The sequence below is a fragment of the Pleurodeles waltl genome, chromosome 6 (genome assembly GCF_031143425.1).
Source record: "Pleurodeles waltl isolate 20211129_DDA chromosome 6, aPleWal1.hap1.20221129, whole genome shotgun sequence".
Lineage (NCBI taxonomy): Eukaryota > Metazoa > Chordata > Amphibia > Caudata > Salamandridae > Pleurodeles > Pleurodeles waltl.
Genome location: NC_090445.1, coordinates 935,508,690 through 935,535,520, shown reverse-complemented (window position 1 = coordinate 935,535,520; position 26,831 = coordinate 935,508,690). Strand labels below are relative to the sequence as shown.

The 26,831-nt window shown below is 43.6% G+C and overlaps 1 protein-coding gene across 6 annotated transcripts in view; it reads right to left on the bottom strand.

The window, feature by feature from the left end:
* Positions 1-26,831, bottom strand: part of JAKMIP3 (Janus kinase and microtubule interacting protein 3) — a 698,412-nt gene that overhangs the window by 120,241 nt on the left and 551,340 nt on the right. For all 6 annotated transcript variants that reach the window (XR_011204932.1, XM_069239747.1, XM_069239745.1 and 3 more), the window contains one exon: positions 4,676-4,741. Coding sequence is in view for 5 of the 6 variants with exons in the window: in XM_069239747.1 (XP_069095848.1) it covers positions 4,676-4,741 (66 nt within the window). In the remaining variant the exon portion in view is untranslated. The remainder of the gene's footprint in view (positions 1-4,675; positions 4,742-26,831) is intronic.

The following is a 26,831-nucleotide window of genomic DNA, read 5'->3' as shown; positions in this document are numbered from 1 at the left end:
CTGACCCAACCATAGCCCATACAAAATAGAGGATAGACTTTCTAGAATACTCTGCTGTTGGCCCACACCACTAGGGTTTGACCAAACAAAAACCCTTCTTTCGTCCCTCAACACACAATAAAACAATTACAGTCAACTTTGACAGATCAAAAATACATGCACACACAGGCACGTCTGGCAAATTGTGGGTTATAACACAACGTTTGATACCTCTGAAAATCCCCCAGATTAATGCAGAGGTTGTGCACAGAGTGGGCACCCCTTCTCATTTGGGCTTGGGAGATAGCAAAAACAGCTGGTGAACTCTTTGCTGCCATTCGTGTCCCAAGCTCTGACCTTCTCTGAACTTGTGATTCTTCTGACCGCACAAATTCCGTACTTTTCCTCAATGCTGGGATCTACTCTTTTGGGCTCTGGGACAAGCCAGAGCCCTAGTTTTCCTCTTTTTTGTTGAGGTGAGGATTAGGATTTGTCAGTTGCTTGAAGAATGATGAGTTCAGTAATACCTCCTCCCCACTTCTCTAAACTATGAAGCCCTTTATCCAATGAAGTTTGTCACTGATTGAACACTGAATCATCAACCTATATGGTGTGACTTTGTGCTCATTTGCAACTCGCAGTCATCAAACACTGAGTGACATGATCACCGTAACTCCCGAGGTCCAACGAGGATGCTGTGGTATGGAGTTTCAGACAGGTCTACCTATGCAGGCCTGGCTTGTGGGTTGTCCAGTAGTCAGGTGAGAAGTTTGGCATTACCCCCACAGGAATTACTGTATGGCCTACTAAAGGCGCGGACAGCTATCTGTGGTGATGCGGATCATTTTAGTGATGATGTGCTTAAATTCTTCTTCTTCCCCATGGGCCTGTGGTCACAGGGGTGTTATCTGAAGGTGCTTGACTCTTCGGTACACTATGTACACCATTATTTCCTGTCCTTGGAAGGATACCCCATTGTCAGTTTAGATCTCCTTGAGGAGGTCATGCGTGGCAATTATCTTCTCTAATTTTGGTATCATTTAATTGGCTGATATGGTGTTGACAATCTAAATCCCTGGCTATTTTAAGAAGTCATCTACAACAACTAGCACATGCCATCTATCCAAAAAGACTCCCAAAGCCTGTACTTGCTCTCATCCATTGCTTAGCCATTATGGATTCAGTGATGACAGGTGGAGGATCAGGATTTTCCACAGTCTGACTTGGATGGCACTCCTTTCCAACTTTCTGTGACACCTTGTTAGTCTGGGAGAACCAGGTTTTCCACTGGAGTCAGATTTGTTGTTATTATAATCCCATGCTGCCCTGCACAGGCTAACTATATCAATGGCATGGTGAAGCATTTTTCTTTGTATATCGCCAATTCATGTTGTATATGATGAAAAGTTTCCAAAACCTGCCTTGCTTGTGAAACGTGTAGGCATAGGAGGCTTCAACTGCAACCTTTGGAACATTAAGACCAGCTGTTTGTGATATGTGTGAATGACAAAAGGGCAGCTAGCACACGGTGGTCGGTGAAAATTTTGGCACCCAATAGATGGTGATTGCTTCTTTCTCCGTTTGGAAGTAGCGTACTGATGGGTCTCTCTGGGCTAGAAGGGTTGTGGGGCTCTTGATTACACTTCAAAAGGTGGTGACCTGACCCTAATAAAGGACTGATAACCCCCAAAGATTGTCTGGAGCCAGGGCTGGGTTGAAAGGGGTTTATTGTACTCTTGAAAGGGTTACTTTGAAGTCACCCCTTGATCAAAGACATTTCTGAGTGTAAGTACAGGGTCTCATGTTTTCAGACTGCTGCACTGCACAAAGGACTTGTCTGGACTGTTCTTCTGCTGTTGCCCTGCTGCCTGCTACTTGCTGGGTGGCATAAAAGACTCACTGAATTGCTTTTCTGTTTGTTGCCCTGCTGCTAGCTGTTCCCTGACTTTGTTCCAACTGGACACTGCTGTGCTGCCAGGAGATTATTGGTATCTTCTAAATTGTGTTGGCCTGCTGCCTTTTTACTGCTGGGCTGCGGAAGGGACTACCACTTGTGCATTAGCACTGATGAGCTGGTCTGCCTTCCTTCTTTGTGTACCACCCAAGTGTTCTCCTGTGGTTGGGCTGCCCCAGAATTGGCTGTCGGACTCTGAATCTGGGCACTCAAGTTGCCTTCAGCCAGTGCAAGGTGTGCACTTGATTGTTCCCTTACTGGTGACCTGCGCATGGTGAACACCTTATCCTACTACCCCAGTGAACAGTGAATGCTGATTACTTGTCCCTTGGTTCAACCTACCCCGTGTTGAGTGCAGGGGTGTGTGGTAAACTCTGCTCCCCTGGAGTAGTTAGTGGAGTTTTTGCCACTCTGTGCTCCATGTGCAGCACAGAGCTCAGCAAAGCTATTCCCTCTGCTGCTTAGCAGAGATTCCTGGGGCACACACCCCACTCACCACTTATTTCCAAAGGATTATGGGGAGGCAGCCATATTTGCACATGACAAAAAAGAGGCTGCATGGCTCTCAGCAGTAAGGAGCACCATCGGGGGTCCTCTCGTCACCCAAAGCGTGCAGGGTTAGGCAAGATTAGATGAAGCCAAGACTCAGGTGGCACAAACACCTTCAGTTGCCACAGCATAAGACATCTCCACTCCACTGTCAGGCATGAGAGTCTGGGCTGTTGGAACACCAACAGCTTGAGAATGCTTTAGGCAGGCAGCCAGCACCCTGTCCAGTGCCCTCTCCGGGGCCGCATACACCACAGCAACAGCCCCGTCTTTGCAGCCTGAAGATAATGAACCATAAGCAACTGGTGCAGAAAGCCCAGATGGCCCGCAAGCCAAATTATAAGATGAAATGGAGATGGTGATAAAAACTGTAAGTGAGGGTTACGGGGGACACCTTGCTGTCCCAAGGGACAGGACAGATATCACACTGTCCTTCACCGGCCCTAATGTTAATAATTATATGTCTTCAGCAAGCATGGGGCTGACTGTGCCGTTATAAGGAAGAGACAAGTATTTGTTATCTCATGTCGCCCACCACTGCTGACAATATTAGGGTGAAATAAGTCCTTAGGCTATCTTGGTTTGTACAGAAGACAGAAGGCTGACTTTGTACTGCTGGGTTTATTTAAAATATGATACTTGCTACACACAGATCTCAGCATGTGCTTTAACAATGTAGGGCTATGCTGATGAGATGTACGGGTGACAGAGAAATACTCTGCCTGCCTGTGAAACTCCTCAAAATTTAAAGGAGTTAATGATAACTCTGCATAATTCCATGGAGTGAAACTCTGAGAGTACCACCCACCCTAGCCAAGTACCTTATCTCCTGTGAGGAGGGCATGGGCTCCAGAGACTGTAAGCTTCCCCCAGCAATGCAGTCTGCCAGCCAATAGGAACACCACAGTGCCGAGGGAAGACCTGCAGCTTTTTTTCCCTGCAGGGCTCTCTGGAGTCAGGCTTGTTGCCTAGTGACCCAGCATATGAGGATCACTGGTTGGCCCCGTCCTGAGAGAAGCGTTGTACGTGCCCAGACCAGCGAGGCTGGGGCTGATCGGAGTGGGCCCCATTCCTGTGAAACACTGGTGTTCTGTAGGTGTCACACATGCCATGCCAGAGGTCTCTGGTGGCAAGGAGGGGATCACCCAAGTGCTGCAGGGCTGGCATGCACATGTGGGACACCAGGTACTGTGCCCACCCATGCCTGCATCTTTCTCACAAACCCTGTGACTTTGGCAGCTGCCCTAGGTGCTTGTGGGCCACTGCACTTAGAGGCCTTGCACATGGGGAGTTACAGTGTGTGTGCCTCTACCATGTTTGGACCTTGCCGAGGGGTACTACTCCGTGGCTTTAATGAACGGGGGAATCCTTAACAGAGACCCAATTCACCACTAGGAAGTGGCGTTTCTGCATGCAGGAACATTCCCTTATTACTGCATCACCCCTATTAGGCACACAGGTGCCACTGTGCCCTACAACTGAGACTGTATTCCACTTTTTGACCAAGGTGCTCTGCAAATACTGTGACCCCCACTACTAAGAGTGCAGGGTCCCTGTGCCTATGTGGGCATATTGCTGTTTATATGTTGATGGTAAGATGTGGTGGGTTTTGTACTCACTGTGATTTCTGGTAACATATGCTTGTTTCTACTCTAACTGTTACATTGTATGCCCTCATGTTATAATGTATGACATCTAGATACTTGCACTGCCAGGATAATGAGTACCACCTCAATATTTGTATAATATGCACAGTACTTGTGATTTATGTTGTGTTTGGTCTAAGATGTATATTTACAATATAAGAAACATATTTATATATAACTACATGTGGAGTCTCTTTTGTGGTGTATTTATTGTGCCATCGGTTTGAGTGTGTTGTGCAATTACACATTGCCTCTGGAGACAAACCTGACTGCTCTGGGCCAAGCTACAAGGGAGTGAGCACAGGTTATCTTTGGTGTGTAACTTACTTGCCCTGACTAGAGTGATGGCTTCTGCCTGGCTAAGGTGAATACCCTACCCAACTACAAACCCCCATTTCTAACAATGCTGCATCAAATTATTCACAACTTTTACTGATATTTGATACAAAAGGCTACTGTACAACAATAAACATTCTATTGTAAAGTGCTAAATTGTTTACTTTGACTACATGTTAAAAATAATCTATTTAAAAATCATCATAGTTACCTTCTCTTCTAATTCTTTTATTTGTCTTTTCTGACCTTCAATTCTCTCCTCTAGCTCTTTAATTCTCTGAAAAGTAAAACATTTTGGAAATGCTTAATTTCAATTGTATTAATACCTGACTCAAAGAAGGCAGCAATAAACTTATGACCCAAACTATAATAGTCAAACAGTTGAATTCAAAGATCAGATAGTAGGACACATTGTCTTAAGAGAAAGTTAAAAGAAAGAAGAATGCCAAGAACTTCATAATTGTAATTTCAGAACAAATTCAGACCAGAGCTCAGCTGTCAAGGCCCCCAGTGCATATGGGAAAGAAACAGGGAATGTTGCCAGCCAAAGACCATCAAAAGATAAGTGAAAAATTCATGGGCACAATAGGAGGGACACATTCTGACATCTTACGGCAATACCGTTGATCTATTTTGATCATCAGTTGATACTACAAATAGAGATGTTTAGAACCCCACATAGAACCCTGCTAAGCTTTAGAAGTAATGTGCTTTTATTTAGGAAACTAAAGAATGCAAGAAACACATTTCAATACTGCAACATATCTCAGCAGTGCCTTGTCGGTAGTATGCTTACAAGCCACAAAAATGAGTCTCACTGTATCATTAGAGTAAAATGTGTATTGTTCCTGTTTGTGAACCAGGGATAACACTCTTAAGTCACCACAACATTTGTTGATATCAAGAGTCTATCTTTACCATTGCAGTCATTTCAAATCCCTCAGATAAACCACTTGTTCGTAAATGGTGGGGAAGACATTTTTCTTGGCCTTCAGCAAGACAGACTGTGGGTGAATTTGCTAATCTGGCCATCCAAATATGATGTAAATATTTTATAAAAATTATATGCTTTAACTGCCATTAATTCAACACGTCTGAGTCAAAGAATATTAAAAATGATTAAGAAGTTATAGAGGTAAATGAAAAAAATGGACGAAAACAAAAACATGGCCTCATGTCCAGGAACTTTCTCCCTGCAAATTGAGCCACTGTTGATTATCTCCATGTGGATGCGCTAAACTCACATTGTAGGGAAAATCTGCATTGGGTGGCCTGGCCAATTAGAGCGAGCCAGAACAGGACTCCTGCTTCTTTAAAGGCTGATGATCTGTGGTGGATGAGCTGCTGGTAAAGTCTGACTGCTAGCATTGACCTATGTTAGCTGCAGTGTACATGTGAATACACAAACCCTACTTCCTCCCAATATTTCATATGTCTTTCTGGGAGGGCACACATTGTTCCACACATCAAGAGAAATACTTTTTTTAACACAAACTTTATTGTTTTTAGTAATTCATACTCAAATCATACAAGTCATGACAAGATGTACAATACCCAAGCCATGAAATAGGCAATATTGCAGAGATTAGTACAGTATACATGCTGTCAAATGAGGCACAGTGAAGATATGCAAACTAGGGCCTCTGATGAAATGACATGTAGAATCATTGGCAGCAATACAAGCATCAGAGGCATGAATGGGTTCGACCTACCATGTGTACGGCTCTCCATAATGCAAACTAAATAACCCATATAGTTCTTAACAACCCCCCACCCCTCACCCTCTTCCCTAAAAACATTATCGTCTTCATGTGCACATGGGTGCTATGTGACTAAGTGGAAACATCTGTCTGGAGGGAGACATAAGCGCAAACGCTAGTTTTTAGGTTGAGCATAGCAGTGCACAAGCGCTGCTTGTCTGACGTGTCGTTATCTATTTGGGCTTTTAGCCACACCCACCTCATGCCTATCACTATTGCTCGCTCATGGGCTTGCCCTTGAAAAATCCTTTGTTATCATTTGCAAATGCATGCAACCCTGTTACATGGCTAATTGCACTCCTGCCGATATGTTTGACTGCCAGCAAACTTTTTCCTTTTGCGTGTCCCCTTCACGCTCATGGCCTGGTGCTCTGAATCGGCTCACTTATGTGACATTGTATTACTTTTCATTTTCAATTTATGTGGCAAGAAAAGTCCAGTTAAGAGTTTACAATGCTAATAGCTCTAACTCGAGCAAATGGAAGACCAATTGCATTGCAAATGCTTGTTCCCTTAGTGCAGTGGTTCCCAACCCGTGGTCCGGGGACCCCTGGGGGTCCGCGAAGCCTTCTCAGGGGGTCCGCGAGAGCCTAGAAAATTAAAAAATATTACGAAATATTGACAGATTAGGTCCCCAGCTTCCAGTAATGACTCAGGCGGGGGTCCCCGGTTTCCCATGATGATTCAGTGGGGGTCCCTGGGTTCCATTAATGTTAAAGTGGGGGTCCACAGAAATCAAAAGGTTGGGAACCACTGCCTTAGTGCACAGTACTGTGTAGAGAACATTGAGGCTGATGGAGAGGGAGGCAGTGGTGCTGTGATTCTGATGGGTTACTTTATTACACAGCAATGAGGTGACCCAGAAAGTCACAGGACCTGGGTAAATTCTAGTATATATATAACAAAGTGATCATACAACATGTTGTCCATCGGGAATGTACAGACAGGCTACAAACAAAATCTGAATGATTCATTATATGTTGTTCTGATATTTTTGCAGGCTCACTTGCTTTTAGGCATCCTATGTAACAAAGGAGCAACCATTGTATTTTCATATTTATGATTGTTTTCAAATATAGCTGAAAACTTTTGCATAGGTCTGGTGCTGTTGTTATTTTCTTTATGTTAGCTCCACTTTTCTCTATTTTTTCCCAATATTTATGTGTTCACTTTAGAGGATTGTGATATATTAATTGAGTTTTGTACCGCCTGTATGGGTTCGTAGGATCACTTTGTTATATATGGTGTGATTCTGATGGTAGAAAGGTGTGACTTTTCTTTAAAAGATATAGGCTGAAGTGAGAGAAAAATTTACCTATCTAGGGGGGCCCGCTGCCATCATGCTGTGGTACAGGAAATGACTAACTTAGAGCAGCTACTGTGTTTACAAAAATCCCAATTGGTAGTATGTTCCTCTTGCAGGTTGCCAGATGCAGACATTCCAAGGGAGAGAGAAAGACACCTGGCCGCTGGTAAATTAGTCTGAACCTTGTGCTGTTTGGTCTTTCTGCAGTTTCTCACCTGTGTATTTCTTTATGCAACTAGCTGCCACCAGAGGCTATAAGGCTAGTGTTGATTTGTTTTACTTCAGTTTCTTTTTTTATCTTTCTGTAAAAATAATGGGACCTGTCGGGCAAAGGAAGCAGGAAAATATTAATTGGGATCTTTACTGCTCTCCTCCTTGGTTTTGAGAACAATGAGTACTGAAGTTGTAAAATGTATGGAAATAAACTGAATGGCTGGGTACACAGACAGAAAAAAGTAATTGTTTGACCTCTTATCAATACATGCTTTTTTGAAGGTGCCTTTCAGCCAGTTCTGCTTTTTTGAACCAACCACACTAAGAAATCTGTAACCTGAAGGCCAATACTGACAGCAAGAGTACTAGTCCCATAATGGTTAGTGCTGTCGGCTGAAGCATCAGGACTTTTTAAGCCTCCTGTGGGATGAGACTGTTGACAAAAATGTTGCCTTATCATTACTATATCCCTAATTCGCTTCTTCCGTTCAGCATGATAGGAAGCATCACAAACATATTATGCCTAATTGCGTTATGCTTTGCTCCACATTAGCCACAGCTGTTTGGAGGGCAATGGAATTAGAGTTTATTAAGACACTCACATTCTAACTATGAGCAGAGTATAAGACATGTTCCCTCAGATGCATGCCAGAGTTTGACATCCCCAATGGGAATGTCCTTTGCTCAAAAAGATTTTGTATATGTTTGGATTTAACTTGAGGACGTTAGCTGCCATGCACTAATGTAGTAGATGTACAAGACAAAAATTTGCCAGTTTTAAATGCATGCCAAATATGTCACCTTGAGGCAACCGAAGGGTGCGCTGTACAACAGGAAGTGCTAGTTTCAGTCTAGATGTCAGTGAGTGTGGCATCAGATGTCAGTGAATGTGGTATCAGATGTTCAATAAATTGGTGATGATAGACTATTTCTGGTGTCTTTAGGAAAGAGGTACCTGATGCCACACTATGTTTATTAAACCAATGTGACACAGTGAGCCTCGGCGTGAGGTGTGAGGGGTAGTCCCTTCTGAGGATTTGGGCATGCAGGACAAGACACTATTCATTTGCTGAAATTCTGTGTCTAGATGCCAGATTGGATACACTTCCTGAACATTGTGTGATGCAGGTGTTCTTTTATGGAGGGATTTCAAGCATGCAATAGAAGCTGATTCTGGGACCTGCTGAACACGGTTTGAAGGCTCTTACTTATTTCTGACACTCATTCACCAGTGAAGACTCTTTGATACAATTGCACTCTGGCCACTCATGTTCCCTGAAATCTGTTGACCTGCCATTCAATGATTTGTGTGCTGCACATATCTGAGGAGTCTTTTGTTGCCTGTTTTTAGTGCACCTAGCTTTGCCTGTTACATACACTTCGGATTAAATCTCAAGATCAAAATAACAAGTGAGAAAAACAAACTTTTGACTCTAGAAGCTAGAAAACCTCAAAGATAGAAAACTGAAATGTAGGGAAAAAAGCAGGGAGTTTGAAAACTTTTTGAGAATGTAGAAAGCCTAAAAAATGTGTAAGACAAAAGCTTAGTGCTGGATCGGTCAGCCTTGGGTGGTCTTCAGCCAAACATTTGCTTCCCCTCTTTTTTTTTGTTGGCCTTATGACTCTGTGCACTTTACCACTGATAACCAGAGCTAAAGTGCTTTTGCTCTTTTACTTAAACATGGGCAAATTGTCTTACACCTAATTTGCATTTCTAGTTTACTAATAAGTCCCTTGTAAAGTGGTATGCCATATTCCCAGTAAATTAAATGTTACTAGCGGGCCTGCATTACCTTTTGTGCCATCCACTTAAGTAACATGTCCCTGGCATTCCATTGCAGCCTGAATGCAGTTTTAAACTGCCAGTTCACCTTGCAATATAACCCCCTTGCCAAGCCGTAAACGCCTCCTTGACTGTATATACCCTACCCCTAAGGTAGCCCTTGATAGCCCACAGGGCAGTGTGCATTGTAATTAAAATGGCAATTAAAAAGTTGCACATGTACTTTTAAGTTTTACATGTCCTTTTCATGAAAAACTGCTAAATTTGTTTTTCATTACACTAAGGCCTATTTTTCCCATACAGCAACATTGAGTTGTGTTATAAAATTTAATATGTGCTAACCTTTGATTGGGAAGAGGTGGACCTTCCGTGTTTGGTGTCTGGGAAAATGTAATTAAAAATCCTCTTTAATAGTAAAAGTTAAAATTTTGAAAAGTTGGCATTTTCCTGCCCTATTTGGTGCGTGCAGCCTCTCATGGGCCACATGAGCAGATGTAACAGACACTACACCACAGTAACGACTCCCAGCAGGTCAAGATCTGCACTTCGTGCCACAGCATTATCAGCTTGTGGTGACTGCCAATGTGAAGGTCCAGGAACACCCATCTGTGTTGCCCAACAGGATGTTCGTATTATAGTGACGACCATCCATGATGCCTGGCCTACTCTTCTTGCTACATTAATGACCATCTGCAACCCTCTCCCTACTCCTCGCGGCCCCTTCCACCATGAATAGAACTATTTACTGTGGACTTAGAAGATAACTCTTTCAGCAGGACCAACCTGGTCCCTGTATCCAGGCGGCAATCCATTGTGGCTGGCCTGAACTTGTGATTTTCCCTGGACTTACCCAGCCAGGTGACCACAAGTGGCAATTTGAGCTTTTAGGGAAATTACTTACCTAAAATCTTTAAAATCCCATATCTTCAGTTCTACTAATTTAATTTTTGTCATTTTGGTGCCAAATAAAGTATCAAATTGTACTCTATTTTTCTAAATTGGTGTGGGCTTTTTCTTTTGTTGTTTTATTTTACTACTGTCTGTGTGCTGCATAAATACTTTACAAATGGCCCATAAGTTAAGAATGTCTGCTTTTGTGCCAAGTACCAGAGGATGAAGCACTGGTTAATTTACTGCATTTTGTGGTTCACTCTGACAAGGTGTGTGGCTGCTGCTTAAACAGGGGTTATCTATTTTCAACCAACAACCACAACCCAATTTCTCACAGTTAAGTTTAATTTTAGGGTAAAGGTTATGGTAAGGATAGTGGGGTGTGCATCAAGTTTATGAGTAAGTTTAAGATAAAGGTAAGTGATAGAGAAGGGTTGGGTCATATATATATTTAGTGTAAAAGTTAGTGATAGATTGATTGCCTGTGGCTAAGGAGAGGGGACCTAGGCCTTACAGGACACATCTGTTCAGCCTTGCAATGATTATTGTTTGGCCTTAGTTCTGGACAAAAGGAGGTGTGAGAGGAATCTGGATGGCGTTTGGCTAAACACCTACGCATACCACCCTTTGAATCATCTTCCCCTGTCTCATACAAATTTGAAATAAATAACCTGGTGGCCTGCCATGCATTCCTACCACTATCACCAGTACCCACCTGTCCACAAACCACATTTAATAAATCCAGTTATCTCACTGCCTGACTCTCAGGCCTTTCACTTTTGAGAATACCCTTTATTCGCCTATTCCCAATACAGACGATCTGTACTTGATGCCCTGACAGGCACCCATACCACCCTGTGCACAATTCATTTCCACCACGCCCGGAATCTACAGTCCCTGCTCTCCCATTGAGAGCAGGGAACCTTTGAAAAGTCGGCAGCTGACACATGTTTCATCATCTAGACTTTTCTAAGTCTGTAAAAGTTGATATGTGAAAGACAATTCACAGTTATGAAAGGACGATAACAAAAAATAATAACAATTACCGCTGTTTCAGAAAACCTAGTGTTAGTTTAGGAAGTCGCCTTAAATCCCAGTATTCGGGTAAGTGACACCCGAACCATGCGGTTATTCAAAACGAGCAAAAGGAATTTATATTATTATTGTCCTCTTATATCCACAATGCTCAATCATGGTGGAGTTAAGTGTGGTAAAAGGATCAAACACATATGCAAGGTGTGATTATAGTGTCCAAATTTAAGTTGGAGAAACCGGTATACATCAGTGAGAAGGTGATGTAGATAGAGATAGTCTACCACAGTCCCCAGTGGCGAATGTGTATCAAACCTAACACCAAGCAAGTGAAGCTAGCCCAGTGGAGCTACAAGACAAGAACATACCAAATTCAATTGAACTACATTCATATGTGGATTAAGGTTTGTGCTAAGTAGAGCATTCTTGAAAGAAAAGCAAAAAACATAAGCCAAACAGCCACAAACAGTATATGTATATGCTACACAGTGTCTCATACCACAAGCTAGATTTACCCTTTGGTAACCAGAGAACTACTTTACTATGTACAGACACAACAGGAGGTAACGGATTTTCAATGTGATGAACTCCTGCATATAAAGTGGCATCCATTGCGGTAATTTGATTCTATATATATAATAGGCAGAAAACCAAAATAATGTTAAGATAAAGATCCCACCAAGGTGATTAGGAATAACATCAGTACACAAACATATCTATATTTCACTGTCCTCTGAGTAGAGGGATAATTCAACAAGACTCGAAAGACAAGGCCATGACAAGCCTAAGACACATGAAAAGAAGTAGTCATTGAAAAACTATGTAGCATCAAAGAATGCAGAGCTAAAGTATTCAGACTTATTATTGTTAAAATGCAACAAAATGCATAATGTGCATATCATGCAAAGTTCCCATATGCACGAGGTAGGAAGTGCACAGGGAAAAGTAATGATCGTGGAGCAACGCTCTCGAAAGGAGGAAACAAACATAAAAGTGGTTCAGTTTGTGACATGGAGAGCCATAATTATGCACAGATACCTCCTCGGGGCAGTGACACCCGGTATACTGAAACCTGAGAGAGCTGTGTCAGTGGTATAGGCAAAGCCATGTCAAAATGCGCATGTTCCCCCTGGATCAATGAAACCCAGTCATCCGTGAAAATAAGAGCTCATGTGGCAGGAAAATAGTAAATAATATGCCTTAGTCCAAGGAATGCCATACTGTGCGCCACACACCACATCCAGGGCAGTAGCACCCAGTAGGGTAAGAGATTCAAACAACAACTTAACATTGTTCCGAGTGCAACAAATACGCTAGTGACGGCGAAAGCTGTATTCATCCAAAAGCATACCTCCAGGGCTGGTGCTCTTGGTAGCGCGTGGAGCAACGAGCTCCAAACACCATTATTCTTAACAAAGCGCCAAGTAGTGTAAAGTAAGATGTAGTAATTGTGTGGGAGACACCGGAGAACACATATGGATATAGGAAGTTAATGAAAATAAAAAGAGGACTACATTTCCTCAAAACTACCTCTGAAGGCACCATCTTGGAGTGTGCACACATACATAGTACTAGCATTGCATAAATATACATTTCATACTGCAAACTACAATTCTTATAAGCAAGCTATCTTAAACATGTTAACCTATAGTGATCGACCACTTTACGAGAAAGTTGCAAATGAGTCGAAGCATCGTCATAAAATGAAAATAGGAATTAATTTAAGGTTTGTTGAAAAGAACAACATAATAGAAAAGGGAATGGTGTCACTCACAAAATACACAAAGGGCTGAAGGGAAATCGGTGGCCTCATCCTAGGTGTAGATGACCAACCAATAATACCCTTGTAGTCGCAAGGGAGTGCATATACATAACTTACATTTGTCAGACACATTTTCTTTACACAGAACCATATGTGGTACACTAATCATATATTGATCAACCGGTTGATAAGAAATGAACACTTGGAATTGGGCATCTAAAAAGAAAAGAATGAGAAACAAACGCCAAATACTTATGAACATTAGAAGTAAGCATCATCAATCAACATGGTATTAGACTAGTTTTTGTGGTTTGAGTCAAAGGAGAGGAAAAAACAATCCATCAAAGGTGGGCCCATAACATCATCCAGTAATAGTGAAACATTCCCCCCACATGGCCAAAGACAGTGGTGAGTACCCAGACAACAGAAAATGTTGACTGACACACATTAGTTTCACAACAACTAGTCTGGAACCTTCATGTTGATCATGTTGCAAAATCCAAAAAGGGAAAAACATAATGCATAGGTCACAAATGAGAGCAATGTGATACCACACATCAATGTTCCTCCCAATACCATTATTGGCTCAGTCCCCTAGGAAAACATGTAGGTCCTTCTCGGTATCAAGACCTTCTTCCACTGTTCTAAGTATTTTAATCAATTTGCTTTCCAAACGTATAAACATCAGAGTTCTGTTGCCACCTCGTGGGGTAGTACCTATTGTGTCAATAACATGGATAGTGATGCCTAAAAATTATCTTTTGCCATGTACCTTGTCATAGTGCATAACAAAGGGATAGTCTCCATTGTTGTGTGTGATTGTGCTTATATGTTCTTGGATCCTCTCTTTGAGTGGCCTGATTTTACTACCAATATAGATGCAACCGCACACACATGATAGACAATAAACCACATGTCTGGTATTGCAATTGATGAATTTCGTGATCCAGTGTGAGACTTTGGTGTTGTACTGAAACATGACAGTCTTGTCCCTGGCATAACAACAGATATTGCAATGGCCATACTTATGAAAACCCACAGGGCGGTTTGGGTAACCACTTTTTCTTGATGTCTGGTGGTAAGAAGCTGTGACACAGAATGTCCCAGAGGACCCAACATAGCCACCTTTAATAATAACAGAATTAGTTTCTTGGAAGAATTGTTCCATAATAATCTACAAGAAGTACCTACTAACCTGAGTATTAAAAACAAGGAAGGTTTAAAAATGAAATTTGTCAGACTAGAACGTCTAAATAAACAGGAACTATCCAGATGGTGGGATTTCCCCATATTACAGAAATACATTGAGAAAAAACAAATTCCCAGGGGACTGCATGTGGTTCTTTTCCCCTCCTTTGAAGATTTAAGTCCAGAACTCCTCAAAGAATGGGAACAACTTCTAATCATGTCTTCATTTGGGATGATGAACATCCTGATCAGGGATGCCATTGGCAAGAGGGATAAACTACCACAGGACATACACACTTTGGAAACAGAGATTAGGGATGCTAAGGTACCTGAGGTAGGTGAAGAGAATTACAAAATACTTAAGGATGTTCTCTACAATCATCAATTGTATATCAAAGAGAAAAAAATGTGAAAGCTGAGAAGGGATGCAGATTATTACATAAATGGTAGGGTTTTCACTTATGCGCGCAGGTTTGATAATATAAAAATTGATAAACCTGAAAAGACGCACCACAGGGCCAATACCGATCTATCCTCAGTCGCCTCCACTAGAGATATGGAAGCATCTAGTATTTCGAGCATAACAAGTGAGGATTCTTACAGCTCATCCAGACAGCAGACCAGTGTCTCTTCAAACAAATCTCCTTTTTTATTGGAATTGGAAAGATACAGCAAAGGACACAAACAACCCTGCAAAAGACTAGACTCACACACTATAGGACCTGAAAAGGGCAAGGCAAGAGTAGAAGGAGTACAGATGGAAAGAGAGACCCACAACCGGAGAAATTAGATTGTGACTTACAGGAACTCGCTGGTTGTCAAAATGAAATTTCCATTCTCAATTTATCTAATCTCCCTTTGGAAATAGGTGTTATAAGCTTGGGATGGTTAGCCTCCCCAAGCCATTGGAAATGCTTTGAAGGGCACATTTGGTGCCCTCCTTGCATAATCCAGTCTACACCGGTTCAGGGACCCCCAGTCCCTACTATGGAGCGAAACTGGACAAAGGAAAGGGGAGGGTCCACTCCCCTGTCCATCACAATCCCAGGGATGGTGCTCAGAGCTCCTCCAGTGGGTCCCTGGGTTTTGCCATCTTGAATTACAAGTTGGCAGGGAACTCTGGGAGCATCTGAGTGGCCAGTGCCAGCAGGTTGCTTCAGAGCCCTCCTCTGATAGGTGCTTACCTGGTTAGCTGACCAATCCCCCTTTCAGGGCTATTTAGGTTCTCTCCTTTGGGTGGTTCTTCAGATTTGATTTGCAACACTCCAGAGAAATGCTCTGCATCCTCCACTTCAACTTCTGAAGAAACTGCATCTGGACCCTCCAGGAACTCTACTAATGGCAACAAAGAAGCAAGACACCTTTTGCAACATTGTTTCTTCAGCTTCTGCTGGCAACTGCAACTGTTTCCCAGTTGTGCATCCTCTGAGGGCAGCCCGTCTTCAGCCTGCACCAAAAGAGCGAAGGAATCTCAATCGGGGTGAAGGAGTCACTTCCTTGCTTCAGCAGGCACCTACTGCAACAACGACCAGCTGCGTGGATCCCCTCTCCTGCTGAGCTGCATGAATCATGCATCACAGGCGGTGGACTGAAGTAGTCTAGAAGGTTTTGACATCCATCTGTCCAACTTTGGTGGAGGTAAGAGCTTGCCTCCCACGCACGACAGTACCCCCATGCACAGCATGTTTTGCAGTTCCTTCCACAAAGTTCTTCATGCATCTTGCAGCTCCAGGCCCCAGCACTCTATCCTGCGACACACAGCTTCCTGGGTGGTTCTCCAACAGCGTGGAAGCCTTTGTTGTAGTGCTGCATGGGCCTCTTTTTGTACATTCCTTGTCCTTGTGTTTTGGGGCTCCCGTGCACACTGACTGGTCTTCTGTGGGCTCTCTGAGCTGCTGAGAGCCCCCTTCGACTCCCCCTCCTGGGTCCCGGGCAGCGCATTTTCTGCTAACCACGAGCTTTGCGTGTGCCAAGGCTTGTCGGCAGACTCCAGCAACGCAAACCAGACTGCAATCCTCCATACAGCATGGGACATCACTTGCAACAACTAGGAACCCGACTCTGTCTTTTTGGGTGCAATACTGACTGTTCTTCCTCAAAGTGATTCTTCATTTGCACCTTCTTCCGTGTTAGCAGGGGCTCCTGTATGCACTAGACTCTTCTGTGCTCCTTGCACGTGGTTCCCTTCTTCCACAGGTCCTCAGGTCCAGGAATCCACTGTTGGTGTCTTGAAGTCTCTTCTGGTTCTTGCATAATCCTTCTTTTCGTTTCTGTGTGTGTTCAGGGAAAATTACTGTATTTTACTCCTACTTTCCTGGGCACTAGGGTGGGTTCTAGTACTTACCTTTGGGGTCTTCAAGTACTCCCAGCTCCCCTCTACATATTACACTTGCCTAGGTGGGAAACCAACATTCGCATTCCACTTTCTTAGTATATGGTTTGTGTTCCCCCAGGCCCATTTCTAGCTTTTGTGATTTTCACTAATTGCACTGTTTTCCAACTGTTTTAAGCCTATTTCTGCATAGTAGTGTATATCATTTTTGTATTGCTTACCTCCTAAGGAAGCATAGTCTCTATGGTATTTTTGGCATTGGTATCACCAAAATAAAGTACCTTTATTTTGGTAAAACTTAGTATTTTCTTTCATGTATGTGAGTACTGTGTGACTATAGTGGTATTGCATGAGCTTTGCATGATTCCTAGATAAGCCTTGGCTGCTTATCCACAGCTACCTCTAGAGAGCCTAGCTTCTAGACACTGCCTACACTACACTAATAAGGGATAACTAGACCTGGTATAAGGTGTAAGTACCATAGGTACCCCCAACAAACTAGGCCAGCCTCCTACTCCCTCTCTCTCTCTCTCTCTCTCTCTCTCTTCCATCCCATGATGGGACGGAAGAGAGAGAGAAAGAGGTAAATGTCATAGCTAAGTCTGGACACTGCACAGCAAGGAGTCACCTCTGGCCTAGTGGTTAAGGTCTCAGCCATGCACAATAACAGTTAAGGGCTCTAGTCAAGGTGAGCTTGTGGTCATTTCCTGCAATAATTTATTTTCAACTATAAATATTTAAGTTACATACTAAAAGGTGATCTCACCCTTTTTAATTGACAAAAACATTTTTCTTTTAAATGTGTCCAGAAATATCTCATCCTAGGTATATCATTCATCAAACCCTAAATCACTGTCTCTCTCTGTCTCCCAATTAATCTCTCTCTCTTTCTCAGGTAAGGGTGTTTAGGAGGGGTTGTCCGCAGGGACTGGCCACAAGCCGAAGGCCGTGCATGGCACAAGGCTGGGTGGTTATAGGGGGTTGGCCACACGCAGTGGTGGTTGCATTAACATATAGTAATGGAAATTAGTATATGTTAAAACAAAACAGAAATTCACTGAAAAAAGCAAAGGTTATGGGGCATTTTAGTTAGGAAATAGAATTTTTTAAATAATTTAGAAATTCACTTAAAAACCCAAAGGTTACAGGGACGTCATAGCTAGGCTCACATTTTAAACATACAAAACCATAGCAATTAACCTGTTGTAGTTATCTCAATTAACTATAACTTGTGCCCTAAGGTAATTATCACTCACACCCTCATCATGCACTGCTAATTACCCCACAAATTATGGCACTCATGACATTCTTGATAACATCATTGATAATGTCAATGTAATATTTGCAGTAAGCGTTTTGACAAAAAAACTATGCATGGCAGTGGGTAATGCGTTGCTCACTTCAGCGTCTGTCTGGAAAGTTTTAAGATAATCAGTCAAGCGGTAGCCAAGAAAAATGGGGGGTCCCAAAACACTCCCCTCATTTATTTTTCTATAGGGATTTTAAACAGTGATAGAGTCTGAACCACTGGACAGAATTACACCAAATTTGGCGGAAAGGTAGCTATTGGGTCAAAAAGCACCCTTTTCGGTATTGGTGTAAATCTATTCAGTAGTTTGTAAGAAATTTAGGAAAATCCAAACTTGTATATATAGGGACACAAAGGCTCCTTGAACCCTGCTGATCTCGTACTGAGATCTGATTGGCTGCCAACACTTCAACAAGGAAGTGTTGACAGCCATCTTGGGACTTGACTTTGGCCAAGTCCCAGAAAAAAATTGTAAAAAAAATTTGAAAAGGGGCAAGGGAAGAGTCACCTTGAACCCCTAGCTCTGATGCTCCCCAACAGTAACAAAGCATTTTTTTTATTTTTGCAGTGATTTGTGGCAGATCCGCGGATCCGGTGACATTTAAAAATAATAAAACAAGCGTGGGCTCCCGTCCTTATTTCTGTGAGGCCCCCAGGTGGGCCAGGTCCCATGGGCATTCATATTTTCAGTTTGTGGGGGCCACCTGGCACCCGCTGCAGCCCTGTGGACCATCACTTCCCAGGTCTCATCACAGTGCAAACGGGGAATGCCAACTCCACGGCAGTAGAATAAAAGAGTGAAGGGGGTCTGTTTCCGAGGCCCGTGGACAACCACCTCCGCAGCGCAATGCTCATTGGAAGGAGGCTGTATGGCCCCACTCTTGGAGCCGCAGATGGCCCTGAGGACCACCCCACTCCCAGGGCTGGCTCCTGCAATGTCCTGCGGTGCCAACCCCCGGGACATAGCTGTTTGCTGTGGCTTGGAAGTCACAGCAACACTCTGCTCCCAGCGAGGGAGAGCTGTCAAACACCTCTCCCTTGTAACAAGCAGGGGTTTCCTCTGCCTCCCTGCCCACGGAGATGCAGACAGGGAGACAGAGGAAATAATTGCTCTCACAGAGAGGGAGCTGCTTTATCAGCTCCCTCTCTGTGACAGAAATGCTGGCTTCCACAGGAGCCGGGGAGCCAGCTGAACCATGTGGGTCTTCAGGCTCCCCTCCATGATCCCCCGACATTGTGAGTGGGTGCCGTGGGGGTCACCCAGTTCACATGGCAGGGGTGGAGCTCAGCCTGCGGATGGGGCTGCATGGCCCCTACCTGAAAAAGACATAAATAATTAGGCCACGCCCTGGGGAAGGGGCCTGGGAGGGGGCAGTCGTGTACCAGGCCAGGCCCTGCAGACAACACCCGCAAGCCATGCCCAGCAGGGGTTTAGGTGGTTATGAGGGTAGACTGAAGGGTCGGGCCACAGGCCAGGCCCTGCAGCCAAACCCTGCTGTGCATGGCCGAAGGCAGCGCACAGCATGGGGTTGGGTGGTTATAGGGGTTAGCTCCTGGGAATCGCCACATGCCAGGTCCTGCGGCCAATCCCTGCCCTGCTCTGTGGTGGTTGGATTAACATATAGTAATGAAAATTACTTTTGTGCCCTAAGGTATTTATAACTCTCACTCTCAACATGCTCCACTAATTGCAGCAGAAATTACAACACTCATGGCATTTTTGATAATATCATTGATAATATCAGTCATTTTTGCAGTAACATTTTTGACAAGGAAACTGTGCATGGTGGGGGCATGAGTTATATTTACGTTAGGGCATGAGTTATAGTTATTTGAGATAACTCTTGCTATAACAGCTGAAGTGCTATGGTTTGGTATGCTTAAAATGTGAGCCTTACTATAACGTCCCAGTAACCTTTGTTTTTTAAGTGAATGTCTGTTTTTTTTTTATTCTATTTCCTAGATATATTGTCCATGTAACCTTTGTTTTTTCAGTGAATATATATATATATATTCTTAAACTGAAAAAAGGTTAATGTAATGTTTTAACCCCTTCGCTGCCAGGCCTTTTCCCCCTCCTGTGCCGAGCCTTTTTTTGGCTATTTGGGGCAGTTCGAGCTTAGGCCCTCATAACTTTTTGTTCACATAAGCTACCCACGCCAAATTTGCGTCCTTTTTTTCCAACATCCTAGGGATTCTAGAGGTACCCAGACTTTGTGGGTTCCCCTGAAGGAGACTAAGAAATTAGCCAAAATACAGTGAAACATTTATTTTTTTCAAAAAAATGGGAAAAAAGGGCTGCAGATGGCAGCTGGTGGTTTTTTCCCTAAAAATGGCACCAACAAAGGGTTTGCAGTGGCTGGATCACCATCTTCCCAGCTTTCAGGAACAGGCAGACTTGAATTGGAAAACCCAATTGTTCAATACAATTTTGACATTTTACTGGGACATACCCAGTTTTTACTATTTTTTGTGCTTTCAGCCTCCTTCCAGTTAGTGATCAAAATGGGTGATAAACCAATGCTGGATCCCAGAAAGCTAAACATTTCTGAAAGTAGACAAAATTCTGAATTCAGCAAGGGGTCATTTGTGTAGATCCTACAAGTGTTTCCTACAGAAAATAACAGCTGAAATAAAAAAATATTGAAATTGAGGTAAAAAACAGCCATTTTTCTCCACGTTTTACTCTGTAACTTTTTCCTGCGATGTCAGATGTTTGAAAGCAATATACCGTTACGTCAGCTGGACTCTTCTAGTTGCGAGGATATATAGGGCTTGTAGGTTCATCAAGAACTCTAGGTACCCAGAGCCAATAAAAGAGCTGCACCTTGCAATGGGTTTTTATTCTATACCGGATATACAGCAATTCATTTGCTGAAATAAAAAAAGGAAAAATAGTTATCAAGAAAACCTTTGTATTTCCAAAATGGCCACAAGATAAGGTGTTGAGAAGCAGTGGTTATTTGCACATCTCTGAATTCCGGGGTGCCCATAATAGCATGTGAATTACAGGGCATTTATCAAATAGACGTCTTTTTTACACACTGCCTTACATTTGGAAGGAAAAAATGTAGAGAAAGAAAAGGGGCAATAACACTTGTTTTGCTATTCTGTGTTACCCCAAGTCTCCCGATAAAAATGGTACCTCACTTGTGTGGGTAGGTCTAGCGCCCACGAAAGGAAATGGCTCAAAACACAATGTGGACACATCACATTTTTTCACAGAAAACAGAGGTGTTTTTTGCAAAATGCCCACCTGTGGATTTTGGCCTGTAGCTCAGTCGGCACCTGGGAAACCTAGCAAACCAGCGCATTTTTTAAAACTAGACACCTAGGGGAATCCAAGATGGGGTGACTTGTGGGGATCTGACCAGGTTCTTTTACCCAGAATCCTTTGCAAACCTCAAAATGTGACCCAAAAAACACTTTTTCCTCTCATTTCGGTGACAGAAAGTTCTGGAATCTGAGAGGAGCCACAAATTTCCTTCTACCCAGCGTTCCCCCAAGTCTCCCGATAAAAATGGTACCTCACTTGTGTGGGTAGGCCTAGCGCCCACGAAAGGAAATGGCCCAAAACACAACGTGGACATATCACATATATTCACAGAAAACAGAGGTGTTTTTTACAAAGTTCATACCTTTGGATTTTGGCCTCTAGCTTAGCCAGCACCTAGGGAAACCTACCAAACCTGTGCATTATTTTGCAAACTAGGCACCTAGGGGAATCCAAGATGGGGTGACTTGTGGGGCTCTCACCAGGTTCTGTTACCCAGAGTCCTTTGCAAACCTCAAAATTTGGCTAAAAAAATACTTTTTCCTCACATTTCGGTGACAGAAAGTTCTGGAATCTGAGAGGAGCCACAAATTTCCTTCCACCCAGCGTTCCCCCAAGTCTCCCGATAAAAATGATACCTCACTTGTGTGGGTAGGCCTAGCGCCGGTAACAGGAAATGCCCCAAAACACAACGTGGACACATCCAATTTTTTGACAGAAAACAGAGGTGTTTTTAGCAAAGTGCCTACCTGTAGATTTTGGCCTCTAGCTCACCGGCACCTAGGGAAACCCACCAAACCTGTGCATTTGTGAAAACTAGAGACCTAGGGAAATCCAAGATAGGGTGACTTGTGGGGCTCTGACCAGGTTCTGTTACCCAGAATCCTTTGCAAACCTCAAAATTTGACCCAAAAAAAACTTTTTCCTCTCATTTCAGTGACAGAAAGTTCTGGAATCTGAGAGGAGCCACAAATTTCCTTCTACCCAGCGTTCCCCCAAATCTCTCGATAAAAATGGTACCTCACTTGTGTGGGTAGGCCTAGCGCCCACGAAAGGAAATGGCCCAAAACACAACGTGGACATATCACATATATTCACAGAAAACAGAGGTGTTTTTTACAAAGTTCATACCTTTGGATTTTGGCCTCTAGCTCACCGGCACCTAGGGAAACCCACCAAACCTGTGCATTTGTGAAAACCAGAGACCTAGGGAAATCCAAGATAGGGTGACTTGTGGGGCTCTGACCAGGTTCTGTTACCCAGAATCCTTTGCAAACCTCAACATTTGGCTAAAAAAATACTTTTTCCTCACATTTCGGTGACAGAAAGTTCTGGAATCTGAGAGGAGCCACAAATTTCCTTCCACCCAGCGTTCCTCCAAGACTCCCGATAAAAATGATACCTCACTTGTGTGGGTAGGCCTAGCGCCGGTAACAGGAAATGCCCCAAAACACAACGTGGACACATCCCATTTTTTGACAGAAAACAGAGGTGTTTTTAGCAAAGTGCCTACTTGTAGATTTTGGCCTCTAGCTCAGCGGCACCTAGGGAAACCTACCAAACCTGTGCATTTGTGAAAACTAGAGACCTAGGGGAATCCAGGATAGGGTGACTTGTGGGGCTCTGACCAGGTTCTGTTACCCAGAATCCTTTGCAAACCTCAAAATTTGACCCCCAAAAAACTTTTTCCTCTCATTTCGGTGACAGAAAGTTCTGGAATCTGAGAGGAGCCACAAATTTCCTTCTACCCAGCATTCCCCCAAGTCTCCCGATAAAAATGGTACCTCACTTGTGTGGGTAGGCCTAGCGCCCACGAAAGGAAATGGCACAAAACACAACGTGGACACATCACATTTTTTCACAGAAAACAGTGCCTACCTTTGGATTTTGGCCTCTAGCTCAGCCGACACCTGGGGAAACCTAGCAAACCAGCGCATTTTTGAAAACTAGAAACCTAGGGGAATCTAAGATGGGGTGACTTGTGGGGCTTTTGACCAGGTTCTGTTTCCCAGAATCCTTTGCAAACCTCAAAATTTGGCCAAAAAAACCCTTTTTCCTCTCATTTCGGTGACAGAAAGTTCTGGAATCTGAGAGGAGCCACACATTTCCTTCCACCCAGCGCTCCCCCAAATCTCCCGATAAAAATGGTACCTCACTTGTGTGTGTAGGCCTAGGGCCCACGAAAGGAAATGGCCCAAAACACAACGTGGACACATCACATTTTTTCACAGAAAACAGAGGTGTTGTTTGCAAAGTGCCTACCTGTGGATTTTGGCCTCTAGATCAGCCGGCCCCAAGGGGGGCAGAAATGGCCTAAAGGCCTCAAATACATTTCCCCCCCCCTCCCAATCCCCCCAGGGAGCGACCCTTGCCTACGGCATGTTTGCGTGACATTGGCGCAAAAGAAAAGATCCCTGGTGCCTAGTGGTTTCTGCCCCCCTTGGGGGCAGATTGACCTAAAATCGGCCGATCTGTCCCTGAGGGGGGCGGAAATGGCCTAAATACAATTTGCCCCCCAGGGGAGCGACCCTTGCCTAAGGGGTCGCTCCCCACCACTCAAAAAAAGAAAAAAAAATTATCCCTGGTGCCTACATTTTTCTGTCCCCCCTAGGGGCAGATCGGCCTAATAATAGGCAGATCTGCCCCCAGGGGGGGCAAAATAGGCCTTAAAAAAAAATGCCCCCCCTGGGAGCGAGCCTTGCCCAAGGGTTCACTCCCCTCATGCCAGTTTCATTTGAAAAATAAATCCCTGGTGTCTAGTGAGCGTTTCAAAAGCCGGATTGCTTTACAATCTGGCTTTTGAAACGCAGAGAGAGACTTCAAAGGGAAGGAAATTCCTTTCCTTCCCTTTGGTGCCTCTTTGGCCTCCCCCACGTAATCGGAAGAGAAATGCTTTGCATTTATCGTCCGATCGCGCTAGAAGCTGAGCTTCCAGGGCGATGGGAGGAGGCCTCTGTGACAATCAGCATGCGATCACGCACTGATGTCACAGGGGGGGTGGAAGGGGAAGGTCTTCCCCTTCCATCCCTGCCTTGGGGGGTGGGAGGGGGAATCCCTCAGACGGAGCGCTAGTGCTCCCTCTGGACTCTGTGCACAGGACGTAATGGTTACGTCCTGGGCACACGGGCACTGTGCCTCAGGACATAACCATTACGTCCTGGGCACAGAAGGGGATAATTCAGTGAATATGTCAAGAGCAACATTAATGTTTTGAACTAAAAAAACAGAGATTCATCATTTATAGTTAATGACGCTAACTAGAACATACTCTGGCAATGCACTGCTGATCAACAAAATGGTTTAAGGACAAAAGTACAGCGTCTTTAAATCAGCCATCCAAGCCATATCTGGCAAAGAGTCACATCCAACAATCAGCCATTCAGTCTAAGATGATACTTAAACCGAATGACTGACTGTTGGACATGACTCTTTTAAAGACTCTGGGGCATATTTACAAGCCCCATAGCACCACCAAAGGGTCACTTTTTGTGAGGCTCCAGTAGCGCTATACATTACTCATTTTTACAAAGTGGTGCTAGGCCTCTTTTTGTGGCTTAACGCTGCCTTTTAAATATGCCCCCCCATGCAGTTTTCTGCAGCACACATATAAACAGCAAAACCACTGTGAATGATTGTTTATGTGCAGAGAGGTGTCTCTTCCTGCACATGAACAATCCTCAAATAATGACGATTTGGTACTTCTAGGTTAGCTGCATAGAAGTGCCGGATCACCATAGTAGATTGTTTATGTGCAGTAAGGGACATCTTCCTGCACATAAACAATCCTTCCCTTCAACGCAGACACTCTTGCACTATGGTGCAAGAATGTCTATGTTGGCGCTGACAGCTAAATTTAGCACCAGAGCTAGGGGAAACACAGGGGTGAGACACATTTTTGTAAATACCCACATCCCTGCATTTCAGAAATGACTCAGAGCGCCACTGCCAATTTTGGCACAGCATTGCACTGTGCCAGTCCATTGTAAATATGCCCCTCTGTACTTTGCCCTTAAACCATTTTGTTGATCAATGAATCCTCAAGCAAATGGCATATGCAAATGTATTTTTGATAAGCTGTGTGCTTAGAGAAGCAGATGATGTCTTATTTTATGTCTGATCTATGGAAGCCTGTGTGAAGATGAAATACATTAGCTGCACTTCTTTACATGTTTGGTAGAAAGAAAAAGAATAAAAAAGAAAAAAGCAACAGACATATTTGTCTTTTCCTTGTTCGCTTCACTGTAAAGTGTTCTTTGTATATACTGTGTTATGTTGCCTTCCGTTTTTCTGTCAATGTTTCTAATGTGTGACTATTTGGTAGCTGGTCCTTAGAAGTGGGCAAGTGCAGGTTGATATTTAGGGGCATATTTACACTTTTACAAGCAAAACCGCGCTAAAGCAGTTTTGGGTGAAAAAGTATACCCCCGGCTAGCACCATTCCAAGACACCGGCTGGGCGTCATATTTATGGAATAACGGTAGCCAGCAGAGAGGCCCGGCTAGCGTCATAAAAAAGGATGCTAGCTGGGTGGGGGAGGCTTAGGGGGAACAGGAGGTTGTGCATCAAAGGATGATGCTAGTATGGGCAGAGGCATGAAAAATGCCTCTAACCAGACTAGTGTCGTTTTTTGACGTAAGACCCCCATGGACATGACTCTTGTCTTAGTAAAGATAGGAGTCATGCCCACCACCCCAATGGCCATGCCCAAGGGACATATGTCCCCTGGGCATGGACATTGGGCCCAGTGCCATGTAGGAGGGCTCAAGTTAGGTCCCCTTATGGCACTTTGCAAATAAATGAAAACGACTTACCTGTACTTACCTCACTCACCTGGGATGGGTCCCCCCATACTCTGGCATCCCTCTGGTGTGGGTGGGGGTGTCCCTGGGGCTAGGGAAGGGCACCTGTGGGCCCATTCCATGGCCTCTGACCATGAAAATAGGCCCACAGGTCCCCTAACGCCTGCCCTGACCCAGGCGTTATATAATGATGCTAAGCAAGGTTAGCACCATTATTTAAGGCCCCTTCCCCCATGCGTGATTTTAGCACGGGGATAAATATGGCACTAGGGCCATATTGTCATTTTGTGCACAGGAATGCCTACCTTGCATCTCATTGACACATGATAGCTTCCTGCAAGCAAAAAATGATGTTAACTCCACAACTATGGCGCAAGACAGGTCTAGCGCCAAAGTATAAATTTGGAGTTAGCTTTGCACCGATTTTGTGTAAAAAAATAAATCGTAAATTCAGCACAGAGCAAGTATATATATGGGGGTTAGTGAGTACTTCAGATGAGGAAGCAGCAAGCACTCTAGCTGCCAGAAACTGTTCAATATTTATTATTATCCTGAAACTAAAAAAAAAATATATACCCACCCTCACTAACATTTTGATTTGTACTTAATTCTTAGTAAACTTGTTTAAAAGTTATGTATTTTATTTACTTAAATATGTTTAACTTTTTTATAAATCATGTTTAAAATTGTAATTTATATATTTTAATTAAGTTTATTA